Raw genomic sequence first — 12,464 nt, 5'->3', positions numbered from 1 at the left:
TTATAAACCATGAGCTATATATTGGCTCTCAGTATACAAATTGAACACTTGATTTTTCAGCATTTCAAAAACAGTAGCTACAGTTTGTAATTCAGTTATTTGTGCTGAACCGAGTGGGGAGAGGGTTATTCAAGAGAATGAACTTGTGATCCAATTACACATGCTGCCTTGCCACTAGACGAGCCATCTGTAAATACAGTAAGCACATTCTCTACAGGCGGAATGAGTAAATTTACGGGAAATACAAGAGCCTGCATAGAGGAAAATTTTAAACAATTTGTCTTTTGGATAATGATTATCAGTTTTGCCTAAAAAGTTTGTAGCTGCAATAGGCCAAATATTATTTTGTAATAACCAATTTAATTGCTGTGTGAAATAAGGAATACATATTTCATCCGGTTCTTTCCCAAAATATATCCATGATCCTATCCTACAATTCTGTATACACACACACACACACACAGACACACACTGAAACCCATGGAGTCCATTTTGTGTTGGCCAAATACTCATAGCCATGGAGATCGCTCTGGAGTGTGGTTGTTGTATCCAGTGACAACTCATTGGAGAAGGTAGATTTCTCCTTTTCCAAGCAAGTATGAACTGCAAGAAGGTTCTCTGTTAGGGATGGACTTTGTGACTACTTTCCCTTCTCAATGTTGTGAATTTATTGTGTTTGAACCTGTATATGTCATTTGCTTGATGCCACAGTCATTGTACGTTCAAATGTGTGTCAGTCCTGCTGTGTCTGGAGGATGCTGTTTCCCTGGAGTCATTTCACAACCTCTGGCTCCTGCAGTCTTTTATCCTTTTCAGCATAGATTCTGATCTTTAAGGGGAATTGTTTAATGAAGACATCCACTTAGGGCTGAGTGTTCTAAAGTCTCCTATTCTCACGTGTGGGTCTGAGGTAAATTACCTTCTATTACAAGAAGCTTCTCTGATAAGCACTGATATTCTGATAAAAACCCATAGGTGTTTTAGTCACTGTTCTATTGCTTCTTAGTAGTATAGTGTACTTACTCATGGACTACCCTTTCTGCCTTCCCTCTAAGGGCCTGCTTTGCCTTGAGTCTGGTTATGGGTCTAGAGGAGACTATTGGTGGGCCCTGAGGAACCTCAGTATTGTCTTGCCTGGCATCTTCTTCAGAGAAAGTCACTGCCGGTTTATCAGTCAACGAAAGATTAATTTCCCCATGTGAAAGAGGCTTAGGGGGTGGGGCTGAGGATACTACTTCCTCAGGTTAGGTAAACCCTCGAGAATCTGAGGATTCAAAGTTCTCAGCTTCAATAGGGTCCTCTCATGCATCTTTATACCAAGTTACAGGATCCCCCCCCCCCTTTTTTTCCAATAAATGCCCTTATTTTGACTGCTGATCCCCTCTGAGGCTGAGACTTGAATTTTTGCTGTAATTTGGTCAACTTTATAATTGAGGGCTTTGTTTGATTTTCTGCAACTTGAGCTTTATGGCTGCTGGAGAGAAGATTCTCTTCAAGGGCACACCTAGCAACCTTTAGATTGTTTATTCACATCTGGAGCCATTAAATATTATCATGCAGCTCATTCTTTTCCTTTATCAATTTATCCAGAGATGCTAAGAGCAACCAGCCAGCAAAATAATTTCCCCAAAACTGTAGAAAATTTCATATGTTGGGTCAACTAATCCATTGCCAGTCATAATTGATAGATTAAAATAATCAAAGGCATTTACTTCTTTTAAGTTTGAAATCCCTTTCCACCCTCTACCTCCCTTGATTATTTTGTTTTCCCTTCTAAGTAGGACTGAAACATCCAGTCTCTTACTAGACAGATAAGTTGTTCTTTTCTCTTAAGTAGCTTCTGTCCTCCAGAGCAAAAACTGTCTTTTTTATTTTAAGTCTTTGCTACCTAGGAATGTGTTTCTCATCATAGTAGGCATTCAGAATATGAAGTTATATAAAAGTAAAATGTTTGGCTAGTCTCCTGTTCCTCCCACTTTATTCTTTACTATGTTGAGGGAGGACAGGGAGAAAGGGTGTTTTTCTCTTAAAGTACTGAGAGGGTTCCTTTTCCTTAATGCACAAACAGGCCTGGGGTTAAGGCACTGAGAACTAGTTGCTAGGGATATGAGCTCCAATTTCTCCCCACTCCTCTCCTTCCCCTTCCTCTCTCCTTCACTTTTTTACTTTTGGGTATGGATGCTGTGCCTTCATATGTCTGTGAACCATTTGTATTCAGTGACTATAGAGAACAGAAGATAGTGTCCAATACCCTGGGACAGGAGTTAATGGTGGTGTGAGTTGCCATGTGGATGTTCAGAATTGAACCCTAGTCTTCTTAACCACTGAGCTATTTCTCCAGGTCCTCAATATTTTCTTTATATTAATAGTAATTTAGTAAAAAGTTACTTGAACTTTCTGCATTGCAGACTTCACTAGTGTAAAGAACACATTTTTGTATGTTTATAAACATACCTATGGATGAAAAATGTTGGTTCTTTAAAATTACATTACTCTGTGCGTGTGTATGCATGTGTATGCATGTATGCTACAACATACATGTGAATTTCGGAGACAGCTAGCCTGCCACCAAGTGAGTTTCACTCAGGCTGACAGATTTAGTGGCTGCCTACCTTCCCCCACGAGGTTCTGATAGGCTTGAAAGAAGGTTTTCTTTTTAAAATTTTATTTAACACCTTAATTGCTTTACTTTTATAAAAAGCTTTATAGAACACTCTTTTGGAATTACTGTTCATTGTTGTCTTTTACAGAGCTGTTGGAATACTATCTGCATGTATATTTAGAATATATTGCTTTATAGAAGTTATAAGAAATGTGCAAGTGTCTTAGAAATATGTTTCATTGGTTTTGTATGCCTTGATGTAAATATTTATAATGTTTATACCTTTTATTTTTAGGAATAAGAAAATTTTAAATAAAAAGAAATTGAAGCGAAAACAGAAAAGCAAATCAAAAGTAAAGACAAGAAGCAAGGTAAAGTTGCTAGCAACTTGTTGACATTGTAATTGGAACAAAAATAAAAAGACTTAAAAATACAAATATAATTAGCAAATGATTCTGCTCTATGTATTAAAGTAATTTGTAGACACCTCCTTTTTTTTTTCAAGAAAAAAAGTAATTTTTGAAAAATTTCAACATGTCCACATTGCATTTTGATCTTATCTAGTTACAGACCACCATCCAGTTATTCCCAGGACCCAACAACCCTGACATTTGCATTCTTCTACAGTCGAAATATCTTAGACCAGCAGCATTTGTCGAAGATGCTTTTTCTTTTTTCATTGTATATTTCTAACTTCTTTATCCAAAAGTATCCATAGGTGTCTGGATTTACATTTGGGTCTTTGATTTGATTCCATTGATCAACCTGTCTATTTTTATGCCAATACCACGTAGTTTTTAAATATTATAGTACTGTAGTATAGATTGAAATCAGGGATGGTGATACCTCCAGAAGTTCTTTTGTTGTTCAGAATTGTTTTAGCTATCAAGTGTTGGGTTGTTTGCTGCTGTTTTTTGTTTTTGTTTTATTTTGAATATTGCCCTTTCAAAGTCTGTAAAGAACTGGGTGGAATTTTGATGGGGATTGTGTTGAATTTGTAGATTGGTTTTGGTAAGATGGCCACTTTTACTACATTAATCCTACTGATCCATATGCATGGGAGATCTTTTTATATCTTCTGATATCTTTTTTAGTTTCTTTCTTCAATGACTTGAAGTTTCTTGACATACTAACTAAACAACTCAAAGAACTGTATTATGTTATTTGTGACTGTTGTAAAGGGGGTTGTTTCCTTGACTTTCCCCCCCTCAGTTCATTTGTCATTTGTATAAAGGAGGGCTAATGATTTTTTTTAAAGCTAATTTTGTATCCAGCTACTTCACTGATGGTGTGAAGCAGGTGTAAGAACTCTGTTAGAGTGTGGGGACACTCATCTATACTATTCTATCATCTGTGAAAAGAGAGACTTTGACTTCTTCCTTTCCAATTTGTATCCCCTTGCTCCCCTTATTGCTTTAGGTACAACCTTGAGTACTATACTGAAGAGATATAAAGAGCGTGGGCAGCCTTGTCTTGTTCCTGATTTTAGTAGAATTGCTTTGAGTTTCACTACATTTAATTTGATGTTGGCTATTGGCTTGCTGTAAATTCCCTTTATTGTTTAGGTATCTACTTTATATTCTTGATCTCTCCATGATTTTTATCATGAACTGGTGTGTTGGATTTTGTCAAAGGCTTTTTCAGCATCTATTGAGATGATCATATCTTTTTTTTTCTTTCTTTCAGTTTGTTTATATGGTGGATTGCACTGACAGATTCTTATATGTTGAACCATTCCTGAATCTCTGGGATGGAGCCTACTTTATCATGGTGGATGATCTTTGTGACCTATTCTTGGATTCAGTTTGAGTATTCTTCGCATCCGTGTTCATGAGGGAAATTAGTTTGTAATTTTCTTTGTTGAATTTTTGAATGGTTTGAGTGTCAGAGTAACTGAGGCCTCATTAAGTGAATTTAGCAGTGTTTCTTCTCTTTCAGTTTTGTGGACTAATTTGAGGGCTTAGCTCTTTGAAAGCTATTGATTGATTGATTGATTGATTGATTGATTAGGGGACTTCTAATGACTGCTTCTATTTCCTTAGGGGTTTTAGATCTATTTAAATTGTTTATCTGAACTGGATCTAACTTTTATAAGTGCTATCTTACGAAAATTATCCATTTGTTTTAGATTTTTCCAATTAGGTGGACTATGTATTTTTAAAATATGAACTAATAATTCTTTTGATTTCCTCAGTGTCTGTTGTTTTCATTTTTGATTTTACTAGTTTTGATAATCTCTCCCAATATTTTAGTTAGTTTGGATAAAGATTTATCTTTCTTGTTCTTTTGTTCTGTCTTGTTTTGTTTTCAACAAACCAATTCTTTGTTTTATTGATTGTTTGTATTGATTTCTTTGTTTCTATTTTATTGATTTCAGTCCTCAGTTTATTTCTTCTATTTACTCCTCTTGGGCATGCTTACTTCGATTTCTCCTAGAGCTTTCAAATGTATCTTAAGTTGCTAGTATAAGTTCATTTTATTTATTTTTTAATGTAGGTATTTAGTGCTGCAATCTTTTCTCTCAGCGTAGTTTTCATTGAGTCCTGTAAGTCTGGGTATGTTGTGCATTCATTTTCATTGAATTCTATGAAGTCATCTTGGCCTATTTTTCATTCAATAGAGACTTGTTAAGTTTTCACGATTTTGTATAACCTTTCTGCTCTTTCTGTTGTTGCCATCCAGTTTTGATCTGTAGTGGTCTGATAGAATGCAGGGTGGGGGAGGGTGGTTATCTGTTGAAACTTGCTTTATGACTGAGTATGTGGTCAGTTTTGAAGGTAAGGTGTAGAGAAGAAGGGCTCTTTTTCTCTGTGTTTCTTCTTGTGTTTGGGTGAAGTGCTCCGTAGATAGCTGGTAGGTCTATTTGGTTTATAATGTCTGCTAGTTCCAGTATTTCTCTAATTAGGTTTTTGTCTGGATAACCCGTCTGTTAGTGAAAATGTGGTATTAACATCTCCCACTATTAGCATGTGGCGGTCAATATGTGGTTTAAGCTATAGTAGTGTTTCTTTTATAAACTTTGTTGCCCTTGTCTTGGGGTATTAGATGTTAAGAATTGAAATGTCAGCTTGGTGGTTTTTTCTTTGATAAGTATGTAGTGTCGATCCCATATCTTTTGATTAGTTTTGGTTGGAAATCTATTTTGTTAGATATTGAAACGTCTACACAAGCTTGCTTCTTAGGTCAAGCTGGAGTATCTTGCTTGGAGTATCTTTTTCCTTTACCCTCAAGTCATATGTATCCTTTATGTTGAGGCGTGTTTCTTGGATGCAGCAGAGGACAGATCCTATTTTCATATCTAGGTTTTGTTTATTTGTTGAGGAATTAAGATCATTGATATTGAGAAATGATTGTTGATTCTTGCTATTGTGGTGGTGGTGGTGTGTGTGTCTGTGTATGTACTTCTCTTCTTTTGATTTTGCTGATGTAAGTTTATGTTTTTATGGGTGTAGTTATCCTTCTTGTAGCACCTTCTGTAGGACTAGGTTTGTAGATAGATATTGCTTAAATTTGTCTTCATTACAGAATATCTTATTTTCATCTATGGTGATTGATAGTTTGCTGGGTATAGTAGACTGGGCTGGTTTCAGTGGCCTTTTAGTCTATAGTACATTTGTCCATGACCTTTTAGCTTTTGGAGTCTCTGTTGAGAAGTCAGGTGTAATTCTAATAGGTCTGCCTTTATATGTCACTAGCTCTTTTTCTATTGCAGCTTTTCTTTTCTTTTTTTTGACCTGTACATTTAATGTTTTGATTATTATGTGGTGAGAAGACTATTTGATTGACTAAATAGTTCAATCTATTTGGTGTTTTGTGTGCTTCTTCTACCTTTATAGGCATCTTCTTTGGGTAATTTTCTTCCATGATTTTGTTGAATTTTATTTTTTTCTGGGATTTGGGGTTGGGATCTATCTATCTATCTATCTATCTATCTATCTATCTATCTATCTATCTATTTTTCTATTCTTTTCATAATATCACAGATTTCCTGGATGTTTTGTGTCAGGAATTTTTTAGATTTAACGTTTTCTTTGACAAGTGTATCCATTTCTTCTATCATATTCTTAATGCCTGAGATTCTCTCTTTTATCCTTGTATTTTCTTGTTGAAGCTTGCCTCTGTAGTTCTTATTTGAATTCCTAGATTTTTTATTTCTAGATTTTCCTGTTTATTTTTCTTTATTGCTTCTATATCCATTTTCAGGTTTTGCAGTCTTTTTTTTTTTCCTTCAACAGTTTGTGTTTTCTTGACTTTCTTTAAGGGATTTATTTATTTCCTGCAATTGTTTGTTTGTATTTTCCTGTATTTCTTTAAGGGATTTATTCATTTCCTCTTTAAGGGCCTTTATCATCTTTATATAGTTAGTTTTAAGGTCTTTTTCTTGTACTGCAGCTGTGTTGTAATAATTAAGGTCTACTGTGGTAGGATTGCTGGGCTCTGGTGGAGACATATTGCCCTGGCTGTTGATTGTGCTTTTACACTGATATCTAGGCATCTGGGTTTGGGATGATTTGAGTCTGGGTGCTGACTTCTGGGTTTGTCTTTGTTGGATTCATGCCTTGTTCCTTGGTTTCTGTTTTTTCTCTAGATTTTTGGAGAATTTAGTGGCTGTGCATTAACTGACTTTCTGGCCTGATCAGCTTGTGTTTTCCAGAAAAAACCTGCTGGTGATGGAGGCTTGGGTACTAGGATGAGTTAGGGAAAGAAAAGTTGGGGAAGAAGGTCTTTTGTGATGTCTTGCAGATGAGACTCAAAGAGGAAGGAGATGGCAGTGTGTTTTCTGCTACAGAGATGGGGATGAGACTTAGAACATTGCATCTCAGCAGGAGTAGGATCTGTGAGTCTGCTGCCCTCAGCCTACTGCCTTGGGAGGAGAGGCTCTTGGGTTAGCAGTGGGTGCCTGCTGCATTTGGAGGCCAGGAGAAAGTGACCAAGTTGGGGGTGGAAGGTTAGGACAAGATGGACAGTGGGCATCAGAGGATGAAGGCTACAGTTGACATTCTTTTGCAGCAGTGCTGGGGACAGGTGAGGGCAGGGTTTTGAGGGAAGGAGGGAGTTGTAAGGGTCTTCAGCTAGCTTTCCTAGTTCCCTGGTATGCTTAGCTGGTGTGTTCTAAGTGAATGCCTACTGGTCTTGGAGTCTGGGATAATGGAATGAGTTGGGAAAAGGGAGGTTTGGGGAGAATATTTTTGTGATTCCTTGGGGGATCAGGTCAGATAGGAAAGACAGATCCCAGAGGGTTTCTTGCTACAGTGCTGGGATAAAACTGTACTTGATTTATTTGTCTGTTTGCCCATCCATCTATTCTTCCTTCCTGAAGCTTTAGAACAAGTGTTTTTTTATAAACCTAATTATTAGTATTTTTCTTATGTACTTCATATATGTTGTAACCTATATAAAAGTTGCAGAAATATTTGTTTTTTAGATTTTGTCCAAAGATTTTATTCATTCATCTAATATCTTTAGGTATATTGTTTAATATATTTTTTAATTTTAAACGTTAACACTCATTTTCTTCATTATTATTCAATTGATCTGGCTCTATTTGTTATAAAATTTATTTTTTCATTGAATAATCTTGTAAAAGAGCCAGTTAACCATTTTTATTTTGGGTGTATTTATGGAATCTGTTTTGTTTAGATGATTTAAATGTCTGTTTTTCTATCAATACTATATAATACTATAATATAGATTTATTTTATATCTTAAAATTGGGTAGTATGTTTTATAAGATTTTTTTCCCTAAAACTTTGGTAGCTATTTTAATAGTTCGGATGTTAAACACATCTACCTCAGCAACCAAAGTTCTTGAGACTCGGTCTCTACCTTCTACACTTCTACTGTGGTAGACTTCTGTTTCAAGGTACTTAGGCCACTGAAAATCTGCTCCTTCAAGTGGATTGTGGGGCCCTTGTTTTTTATCTTTATCTTTTTGGCTTCCCTGATCAGCTGTGATACTTCCATGTACTGCCATCGTAAATGGCACTGGCCCCCAAAACAACAGAAGCAAATGATCATGGAACAGAACCCAGGTCCTCTAAAGAGCAGCTGGTGCTCTCCCCCTGAGCCAGCTCTCCAGCTGTCAAATGGTGGTTTTGTTCATTCTTCATGTGTGGAGGTTCTTAATCTTTACACTTTGTGCACTGTGACTTTGCCAAACCTGCATTTATGTCTCAGGAAATAAAAACACTTCTAGAAGATGATTTTCACATTAGCCATGTTTATCAGGTTACTGCAATAGGAAAGGAACACCACACAGAGGTTGAATTCCTGAGTGTTTGCTTTGTTTTCAGTTCTAGGAGTGAGGCATTCTGTACCATGTTTGATAAGGATATGATACAGTTATCCTTTGTCTAGTTGAGAAAATACTTTTACATTCCTGATTTGCTTGTACTGTGTGTGTGTGTGTGTGTGTGTGTGTGTGTGTGTGTGTGTGTGTGTGTATGTGTGTGTGTGTGTGTGTGATGTTATGCTCTGTAGATGCTGTTAGTGTTAGGTTTTTGTCAAATGCTTTTACCATTTTTTATAGTATCTTGTGCTTACTACTTTATTACATTTATTTTTTGGGGGAATTAATTACACTCATTGCTTTTTGGGTGTTTTTTTCAACATTATTCATTGATTAAATACTATTTGTTCTGTATTTTAATATATTCTTAATATACTTATATTGTCTGTTTTTTTTAGATTTTGAAAGATATATTCACAAGTTACATGATGATCTAACTTCAACATATTTCTTATTTAAAGAAATATTGTTTCTTTTCCTTCCTCAATACTTTATAAAAGAAGAGAAACATTTTCTGCCTGTTTTTGGTACTTGAAATATAATAAAACACTGTGTTTTTTTTCCTTATGAAAGATATGCAAGGTAGTTTAATCTGTCTATACTTTTTATGTATAGTGGAATGATCCTTACAAAGAATGTAAATCAGAAATGTTGTGTTTTGTATTTCAGTCTGAAAACGTGGAGAATACAGTAATTATACCAGATATCAAACTACATAGCAATCCCTCTGCCTTCAACATTTACTGTAACGTACGGCATTGCGTTTTGGAATGGCAGAAAAAAGAAACATCACTGGCAGCTGCATCGAAGAACTCTGTACAGAGTGGAGAATCAGACAGTGATGAGGAAGAGGAGTCCAGAGAGCCCCCCATCAAGCTGCCAAAGGTCAGCCACAGAATTCTATTTAGATGCATTACCTACAAGTGGTCTGGTTATCATACATGCACACACATTCCTGAGATGCCCGGCACTAGTGCATTAAAATAACATGACTTATGGATAAAAATAGACTGGGTTTGGGGTAGACCAGGAAAACTCAATGGGACTTTTAACCAGCTAACAAAGCCAGTAGTTGGAAACCAGTAGGATAAGCATGGGAAGTAGAGGCAGCAAGGTCAGTGGGTTGTAGCTTGTTGAACTGTTAGTGTACAAGAGCTGTAGTGTGGATATGCTTGTGTAGAGGCAGGCCTCCGATAGTGGCAGATGGAAGATAAGCTCTGAGCTGGTGAACTTCCACTGAGGGAAGCATAAAGAGGACAGACACAATTGAGAGCAAGCCCTGGAATAGGTAGATATGGAAAGTTTCCATAGTAGCAGCTAAACTGAAAGTGTTTTCTTATCTGCCTACTATTTAGCTGTCTCGCTTACCTGGACTATGGTAAAAGTAAGATGAGAAACAGTCCTGTCCATACTGTTCTGATGTCACTTCCTCTTACTAGAAGCATATAACTGTTTCATATTACAGCTGAACAAACTGTTCTTAATGTACTTTGTTCTAAGGATTGCTCTACTTTGTAACTAATTTTGCCATGTATTAAGAATATATACATTCATACATACATACATACATACATACATACATACATACATACATACATACATATGTACATGCATGAGATATAGTATTTATTTTCCTCCCTTTATTCTTCTTTCCTTCTGTTTCTGGTTTTGTTTTCTTCTTTCTTAGCAACGAGGATCAAGTCCAGGTCCTCATAATCCAATCCTAGTGCCGTTCATGAGTTACATCACTAGCCTTGGAGTTATTATAGTGCTCCTAAGAAGAGAGGGAAAAATACAATCATTTCAAAATGGTTTATATGATTCATGCATATTCTTTCTTATAAATAAGTTTAGAAGTGATTATTTTATCAAAAATGATTCATATATTATTAAATTAGTGCATTAAATCTATCTGGAAAACTTATTTACAAGGTATGATAGATTTTTTTACATGGAATACCTTCCTGGAGTTGTGGGGACAGACAGAGCCCTTGTTCTTTGGCTGATTTCTCTTTTATGGGCTGCTGTGGCTGTTCTTAAGTATGCATTGTCCTTGACTGTACTGTTGGGTTCTTCTCCTGTCTCAGAGATGACTTGGTTTCTACTTCATAAGCAAAGGGCACAACAGCTCTGTGAATGTCCCAGCATGCTTAGAATGTGTGTCTTCCTTCTTTTGTCCCTTTCTTCTGATGTCTAACTGTTTCCCTCCTGAAAGGCGTAGCTCATGGCTTCTTCATTGTGATTTCTTCTGCTTAAGTAGGGATGTTGGAAAGAAAAAAGAATAACCCCCAGGGAATTTGTACACTTTTTGTACGAATATTGTACTATGGTGGGCAGATCACACTGCACTGAATTAATCATGGTGATTAAATTCGGTATTGGGAGGAAAATCAGAAGATCAAAGAAATCTTTTATACAGGAATATAGATATTGAATAATACACCAAAAGGTAGATTAGAAAACAAGGAAAATTTGATTATTATACTGTTTTAAAGCATTAGAGTAAATGAGTAGTGAAGAATCAGCTATTCTTAACATTTTCCTAGCATGATTAACAATGCTAAAAGGAAATCTTAAAAAACAAAACAAAACCCAAAAGAACGTGGTTAATATTGTATATTCCATCACATATTTTGCTTTTTGGAAATAGAATAATGGTTAAAAATCATGGGGATGAAGCCAAATGGCTTAAGTTGAAATACCATTAAAATTATTTGCTTTTTAATACTAGGTAAATAGGTGCTTCCACTTTATCATCTACATCTTGAGAGCATTATGTACCTCATAGGATTGCAGTTAAGATAAAATGGATTTATGAATGTTGAGTGCTTGACAGAAATATGAAGATAGAGGAGGCAGCAGAATGGTGCCTCTGCAAAAGTCAGTGCAGCCTGGGCAGCACATTGAGTGGGGAGTGAGTGTTTTGGGTGCAGTGGTAGCCTGTAGCATCACATCAGAACTGACACAGATGAAGGGGGAGGAGCCTGTAGCATCACATCAGAACTGACACAAAGGAAGGGGAGGAGCCTGTAGCATCACATCAGAACTGACACAAAAGAGGGGGGAGGAGCCTGTAGCATCACATCAGAAGTAGCACAAAGGAAGGGGGTGGCTTTTATGACTTGAATGAGAATTTGAAAATTTGAAGGCAGGTTTTCTTTTTCACCTTTCACTACAGATTTTGTCTCGCTCTTCCAATGTATTTGCCTTTCTTTTTTCTTGTTTTCTTTCTCTTGTATTACTTTTTCTTTTATCTTGTTATGGCAAGTTTTGTACTATTAAGAAGTCTTAAGTCAGTTGTAAACACTTAAAAAAAACTCAAACAAATGAAACACAGATTTCTGTCATTATGAAGTACACTGCCTCTTGAGATTGTTTCAATAAAACAAATAGTAGTTGTATTTACATTGTAGAAATATTAAACTTAAAAGGGAAGAAGAGGGGAAGAGGAGGCATGAGCAGGAGGAGAGGGAAAAAGATGGATGACCGTGCTCCCATTCTCTGTCACACAGTGATCCTGTCGGGCTGACTTTTCAGCCCTGTTCTTCACACCAGGAAGGAAAGTGTCCTTCA

At 36.3% G+C, this 12,464-nt stretch overlaps 1 protein-coding gene across 2 annotated transcripts in view; it reads left to right on the top strand.

Annotated features, from left to right (window-relative positions):
• MYCBP2 (MYC binding protein 2) overlaps nt 1–12,464 on the top strand; it is a 200,748-nt gene that overhangs the window by 12,883 nt on the left and 175,401 nt on the right. For both annotated transcript variants that reach the window (XM_080917202.1, XM_080917201.1), the window contains exons 2-3: nt 2,898–2,973; nt 9,561–9,776. In XM_080917202.1, the coding sequence (XP_080773328.1) occupies nt 2,898–2,973; nt 9,561–9,776 (292 nt within the window). The remainder of the gene's footprint in view (nt 1–2,897; nt 2,974–9,560; nt 9,777–12,464) is intronic.

Source organism: Micromys minutus (genome assembly GCF_963924665.1).
Source record: "Micromys minutus genome assembly, chromosome: 5".
Taxonomy (NCBI): domain Eukaryota; kingdom Metazoa; phylum Chordata; class Mammalia; order Rodentia; family Muridae; genus Micromys; species Micromys minutus.
This window is presented reverse-complemented; position numbering and strand designations above follow the sequence as displayed.